This window comes from Artibeus jamaicensis, unplaced genomic scaffold, assembly GCF_021234435.1.
Source record: "Artibeus jamaicensis isolate MK-2021 breed Jamaican fruit bat unplaced genomic scaffold, CSHL_Jam_final contig_548, whole genome shotgun sequence".
Classification (NCBI taxonomy): domain Eukaryota; kingdom Metazoa; phylum Chordata; class Mammalia; order Chiroptera; family Phyllostomidae; genus Artibeus; species Artibeus jamaicensis.
The window spans coordinates 14,876,918-14,884,005 of record NW_026521883.1 but is presented as its reverse complement, the minus strand read 5'-3'; the positions used below and the strand labels follow the sequence as shown (position 1 = coordinate 14,884,005).

The 7,088-nt window shown below is 49.0% G+C and overlaps 1 protein-coding gene across 2 annotated transcripts in view; it reads right to left on the bottom strand.

Annotated features, from left to right (window-relative positions):
• Positions 1-2,206: 2,206 nt before the first annotated feature.
• The window catches only part of ALDH1A2 (aldehyde dehydrogenase 1 family member A2), a 144,385-nt gene continuing 139,503 nt past the window's right edge, over positions 2,207-7,088 (bottom strand). For both annotated transcript variants that reach the window (XM_037151072.2, XM_037151070.2), the window contains exon 13: positions 2,207-4,030. In XM_037151072.2, the coding sequence (XP_037006967.1) occupies positions 3,958-4,030 (73 nt within the window). In that variant the 3' untranslated portion in view covers positions 2,207-3,957. The remainder of the gene's footprint in view (positions 4,031-7,088) is intronic.

Sequence of the window (7,088 nt, the reverse complement as noted above, 5' to 3'; positions counted from 1 at the left end):
CGGCTGTGGCTGAGACGGTGCAGCCCTCCTGGCTCACAGCTAAAGCACGCTCATGGCGGTGGTTGCTGGCACCCCCCCCCAGCCAACAGACACCAGCAGGCTCTACTTCATAACTGAACAAACTCAGAATCTCCTAAAGCAGGGTCTTCCCAGATCATCCTCATTCCCTCCATCTCTTTGCTGCCTGCCTTCCTGAGCTCTCCCCTGGGTTTCTGTGGGGCACAGCTGACGTGACTTTCTCCTATATCTCTCACTACAGCCTCCGTTTCTTTTGCTCAGCTCCCTCTCCTTGGCCCTGGCTTTGGCTTTATGTTTGCACCGAGCCATCCCTTTCCTGCTCACACCATAGCCCGGTCAACTGGGCCTGGTTCCAATCCCCTATCTCGAACGCCTGCTGGAGATTGCTCTCTGGGTGTCTCTTTTGCCACCCTCAAATTCACATGTCCAAAACCTGAAGGTGACAATCTTTCCCCAAAGGGTTGTTTCACATTTCAACATCTGCGGTGGTGGTACTGCCATCTCTTTATTCAGCTGGACCTGAATGCTCACTCATTTAGTTTTCATCCTTTCATACCATTTCATCAAGTTCTGGCGATTTCTCCGCTGGTTTGTTTCCTTCCTCTCCATCCCCACAACCCAAGCAAGCATTCCGCCAAATCAGTCTGTCTCTCTTTCCATCTGCTCTGCGCCACACTAGAGCACTCTGGCCACTGCTTCATCGCTCTCCAGCTCAGAAATCACTGGAGACACCCTGTTTTCTACAACATGGACACGGACCAGCAGCTAACCCCCTAGTCCTCTGCAAGCTGACCGACCGCTGGCTCAGGATGCCTGCACCGGCCAGTCCGACTCCTCACGTCACATAAAGAGGCCTTGGCCTCACCTCCGTAGCTTTGCAGCTTACTCCTTTTTACCAGAAATGCCTTCTTCTTGCTTCCTGGCCTATTGAAATTATTCCTTTCAGTTCAAAACCAACCTCTTCTACTAAATTCTCTTCGTTCTCTTTTCTTGGGTGCTTCCTGCTCTATTACAGACCCGTAGATTCTCTTTCTGTTCTTTAGTCCTACATTATAATATTCTTTCCCTTTATTAGCTAAAGTGTCATGGAAAAGAATAAAATCATCAGTATGAGTGCACTGAGGGTGTTTGGGAGAAAAGGTACAATGGAAATCTCAGGGGCGAAATATGTAGCACTGATGACAAATGACCAATGAGTGTTTCTGTTTCATTAATGACATTTGTAATGCTGCCTTCATCTTCCTTCATGTCAGAATCACAAAGGGATAAAGTCTGAGGAGCTTCGTGCTTTGAGGAACAAAGTATCTCTACCTTATTCCATTCCCGCTACAAAGAAGCTCTACAGAGGCACCTACCCAGAGGACTTTTAAACGAGTAGTGTGTGCCCACCTTGTTCTCACTTTATTCCTGAACATGAGGGAAATCGCAGGAAGTCCACCTCTCACATAGGGAGTTGAACCCAATAGCCCGAGGACCACCCCACACACACACCATCTGCTCCCCTGAGGGACGCAATGTGGCAGTTGGACCACCGAGTCCCAGTGCTCAGGAACACCTGTCTCCAAGTCCAGTTTCCTCCGTGGCCAAGTCATCAGTTTTTGTTTTTGTCTCACTGGACAGGACCTGGATAGAGCTTCCAAGGGCTGGGAGAAGGGGATGTGCAGGTCTAAAGGGTGGACACCACTCCCCCAAAGCTCAACTCTGAGAATACTGTGAGAGCAAATAAGCTGTAGCTGGCCGTGCAGTCACCCCCCTCCTCTTTACGGCTAAATATTACAGCAAAAATATTGCATCAGGTTGTCAGCTTTGACTTCGTTTTGTTTCGGTAAATAAAAATGAAGCCACCGCTAAACGCCACCAGCAATGCGTGCTCCCATTGTACAGCTGCTATTTGGGAGGAGTGGGCTGCCCAAACTCCACTACAGTGTAGCTTTCGGAAGGTTATTTTGAGTGAGAACGGTCATTCAGTATGTTTCATTGATGGTTATAAAACTGTATGCGTACACAGTTTTTTAACACTGTCAGAAAATAAGGGTCTTGTCCACCATACTGCACTCTGTACCCTCCCAGGCTTGTGCTCACTCACTGGAGAGGGCAACACAGCTGAACACCCAGCACCGAGAGAAGGACTCAGATGTGCTTGGCATGAGGCAAAGACTCAGACACACAGCCAAACAGTCCCAAGGAGTACACAATATAAATGCTTTATTGCTAGCACAGAGGTTTCTTTTTAAGTAAATTAAAAGAAATAAATCTTCATTTTCACATTCTATATTGCAGTTTGAAGGTAACTAGCTGGTTAATGGATATGCTCACTTGGACACACACTATAAGGGGACAGCATGACATTCACATGGAAAAATGCAGATGTGTGGCATCTCTCAAGGCATCAGGGCACTGAATGCACTGTCGTCTGTAAGTAACAGCGAGTGGAGATTCCTTCAAAATGTTGTGAATAGACAAAGGTTAGAAACAGACAACCGGTGTGGTTAGAAGGCAGAAAACAGTTAAATACAGAAGGCTATATACGTGTTGCACATCTTCCATACACTCTCGGTTAGGTTTGGCACTTTTAAATAAATGATCTTCATTTTGGTTAGAGACTGGATTGGATTCAGCGGCTGGGGAGTGGGAGAGGGCAAGACAGCTGACACCCGCTCCCGTGGCACCGGCGGGTTCACTGGGAAGAGGAGGGGTGTGTGGGTGGGAGGAGAGGGAGCCAGCCTGCTTCTCACCTCCCCTCCGCAGGGCAGAGGCAAGATGGGTGTGCCGAGAAGCCACCGCCTCTGGCGGAGCGGCTCTGGCATGGCGTGGCAATTGTGGCACAGTGGAACTATGCAAATGGAAATGAAAACCTCCGGGCTTGGCCAGATTTTCCAAGGTTATTGCCAGTGGAACCAGGGCATTTTAAGGTATGAAAGGCCAAAGAAACACCCGCAGCACTGGGAGTAGCAGCTGTTGGTGCAGCGGGGATGGGTGGGGCAAATAAAGCTGTAGATCCAACTGCAGAGATAGTTCACTTACTTAAAAATGGCCAAAAAGTATTGGAACAAAACTATTTCTGCAAGGCACACAGCATTACCTTTTTCCAAATTCTCAATCTTACTCAGATTGTTTTTTTTTTTTTTTTTGGTTGATTTTAAAGATAAGCGTTGGAAAAGATCTCATTAACCTATGAGAACCCACTCCCTGACTTATTCTGGAACCAGGAAGGAATGCAATGCCTGCGCATGCGCACGCCTCCACAACACGCCGCAAACCCGGAAGCTGCGAACCGCACATGATCTCTGCAGCTCTGTCTTCCTGATCTTTCACTCGCATTATTTATGGATGTAACCAGATTGGGTCTGGAGTATCCCAAGTTCTTAGTTACTTCCTAGTGTATCTGCAGCATACCAGCTTCTGGCATTTTCATTCTGGCCTGGATCTAACTAAAACCATTTCATGTTTTGCTTTGAAGAAATGGATAACATGAAACGGTAATTTGGCTGCAAAACCTTGGAAAATTGTTCCCGGCCCAAACATCTGCCCCAAATGAGCTCAGGCGAGGTCTCCTTGGGGGAGCAGAGGATGAGAAGGGAAAGCCTGGAAGGGGGAAATGAAGACAATGGAAAGGCTACCTTTCCGTACGGGAAAGTTTTCTGTGACAAAAGGCATCAGACAGTACAGCTCTCTGATTCAGCAGAAAGAGGACTGGATGCTCCTTACCCCTTACCTTTGTCCCAGTATTTGGTGTCAATAAGGTGACCCCTTACAGAGTGCCAAGAAACCGTGCCCGCTGGTTTGCTTTAGCTACGCAGTGACTGGCCCAGCCTGCATGTCATCATCGGAATCTTTAAATAAAGACTGAGTATCAACTTTGGATTCCTGAGAGCCGGGCCCCACGGGGAAAGCAGAGAGGGAGGGTCGTGCAGGCCTTCAGCTTCCTTCTTGGCCTTCTTAGGAATTCTTCTGGGGGATCTTGACTGTCACAGTCTTCACTTCGGAGTACTCTCGCAAACCGAATTCTCCCCTGAAAAGCAGAAATGGACAGTGTCAGACACCGGAAGCCCGAGCGGTCTGACCTGAGCGACAGTAAGAGTCCCGAGAAGGTGCAGGTCCTGTGGGTTCATGTAAAAATCCGTCACGGAAGCCCGCCTTCATCTGAGGGGCTGGAAAAGCTGTTATCTTACAAGCAGTCACTGTTTCTTAAACATAAAGGATGATTTTTCTTCACAATATTGCACAGAAAGGCCACAATTCCCACCTACTCAGAGAAGCAAGCCCGGAGGTTTGCTAGGCCAACAGTCACCCGGAGACCCTGGCTGTGCCTGCGTGGGCACCGCAGTGAGTGGCAGACCCTGACCTCGAACACTGGGCTGAGTTCCCACCCCAGGCGCACTGGCTCCTCAGGGCCACGTGTGCTCTCCTCTTCATGAACCTGGTCCTGCTACCGGGCCCTCAGGATGTGCTTGCACTCTGCCCGAGAGCCGGTCAACTCAGAAAACCCTGGGATTCCCAGGCTACAGGCCTCTCGGTTTGGGATTTGAAATTCCTTTTCATAGGTCCTTAGACTGAATAAATGAAAATGAACACTGAAAGGCCTACCTCACAAGAGCAAAAAAATCACCTGAAATGCCTTAAAAATAATCCTGAATAAACAATTGTCCACAGCACTCACAGTAATCAAAATAACTAGAATTGGGAAGAGCTAGTAATCTACCCTCCCCACCCCCCACCCCAGACTCTCCTTTGGCCACTTTCCTTCCTGGCTCTCAGAGGCCTCTGGGATCTTGCTTATAGATTAAGGATTGCCAATTCATTTGGTAAACAAACATAATCGAGCTATTACTATGGGGCAGCACTGTTCTGGGTTGGGCAAGGGAGAAACTAAATAATCGGTCCCAGCCTCTGAGGAGCTTACAGGTGCTTGGGCTGAGACAGAGGGGCTGGGAGCTGGGTCACCTGTCTAGGTGGCTACAGGAGACTGGGGCAGCCCTTCCCAGCTCTCTGGACATCTCATGGCATTTTCCAACCACTGCTTTGAGGATGCTGGTGTGCACTAAAAACCTTGTGGCTACGATGCTCTTTTTCTCCATTTTCTCTTTTCTAGACCCTTTCATTTTTACCTCTTTTTAATTGCCTTTTCCCTTTTCTCTACTTCACTATAAAATCAGATATGTCCTATTTATGCTTTAAAACACTTGAATTTATTTCCCTTTCTAGTCTGTAAAGTCACTCTTCTATGAAGCTTTTCCTGAAGCAGCTCCCCCTTCTCTGTGTTTGCACAGCACTGTGGACCCACCTCTACTACCGCCTGTCACACGGGGGGCTGCTTGACCATCCTGTCTCCCCCATGGACTTGAATCTCACCGCCCAACCTTTCTGCCCTCCACGAAACCTCGTGCACAACCTGCAGTGTCAGGCTCACAGAGGGCACGTGACAACTGTGCGAAGGAGGGAGGGAGGGAGGCTTCTTCCCATTCCCGTTTCCTTAGTTCTGCCCTGTCGGCACACCATCTCTGCTAGGGAAACACAGTAAAAGCACACTTAGAGATGTTTCTGAGTAAGAAAGGATTAAGAAAGGCTGCCTTTAAAAACAGTCCTGTATCAAGAATAGGAAGTTAACGACACTGGGCTTCGCCATGCAGGCCTGCTGTAAAGGATTCCTTCCGCTTCCTTCCAGGAATCCCCGCATCCCTGCACAAGGCTCCAGTCCTTTGCCAGCAGGTCCTCTGAGCACCAGGGGCACGTGAGTTGACACGCCTGCTGCTGCCAGGACATCAGAGGGTAGCCGAGGAGTGACTGAGACAAGCGTGCTGCTCTTTCATCGGCACTGGCCACTTTGTTTACAGGAATGAGAGGAATGAATTTGGGATTACCTCACTTAGTATTCCGTTTCCTCACTAGCTCTATCCAGGCTCTGAGTCTCTATTACCAGCTCCGCTTTGGCTCTCTCTGCACTTTTTCCTGACCGTGGGCAATTCTGAACGTGTCTCTTCATCACAGACATCATCTGCCTCCTGTATGAAGCAGGGTTACTCCCTTCTTGTTTCCTGGCTTGTGCTCACACTTGGAGCAGACTCTGAACCACTTTCCTCCTGCTCAGATCTCTGGCAAGGTTGTAAGAAGTGTAAGGACTCTACAGGGTCAGAAGTCTACAGAAAGCAAGACAGGAGTGCACAGGAAGTTGGGTAGGGCCACTTCTAAGTGTGACTATTGGATCCTGCCATCTTTGGGCATGCAAAGCAAGGGGAATCCTGCTGGATTGGAGGTGCTCCCAGTGGGGGTCCCAGACAGCCATCTGCCACCATGGCCTGCTCTGAGACAGGAGTGGACTCAAATGTGCCACAGAAAAAAAACACTGCCCAAGGATCCAGGGCTTCAGAGAAAGCCAAGTGAGAGGTCCCAGGGCAATGGACACAGAGCAGAAGGAACACTGGAGCAGGGGGTCGGCAGACAGGAGTGGCACAGCAGCTCTGCCACTCATGGGCTCTCTGACTCCAGCGAAGTCACCCCCATCCCCTTGGTACCCCCTCACCTCTCAGGCAGTATCCCTGAACTTCAGCATACCTAAGTATCACCCATGAAGCTTGCTTCAGGTGTAGATTCCTGAACACCGCACCAAAGATTCGGTTTCTCTAGGTTTGGGAGGAACCTGTGAGATTGTGACACAGGTGTCGGTTGACTCGGCCTTTGAGTAACACAGCTGTGAGGTCTCTGAAGGCCTGAAGTTCGGGCTTCAGCCATTTTGCCATCTCATTCCAAGGCCTTTCTCTCAAGTCTACTTAAATTCTAGTTAATCCAATTAAATTCAATAGTACATCCAGTTCCACAAAGAGGACCTCCACTACCACCTAAAAGGCAGACACATGATCATTAAGGTGTCCCAATGTCTTTGCGTGGTTGCCTTCATAGCTGGACACAGGTACACTCAGAAGCCTATTCGTGTTTCTCAGCCAGGCTAAGTTATAGTCCTTAAGATGACCCAAACCTGGCTTACCTACAGATAAAGTAAGGTGTTAGATTGTGGTATCTCTCAGCCAGTCGTCTAAGTAAATCAGTCACACTCGCTTAATAACCAAATAGGG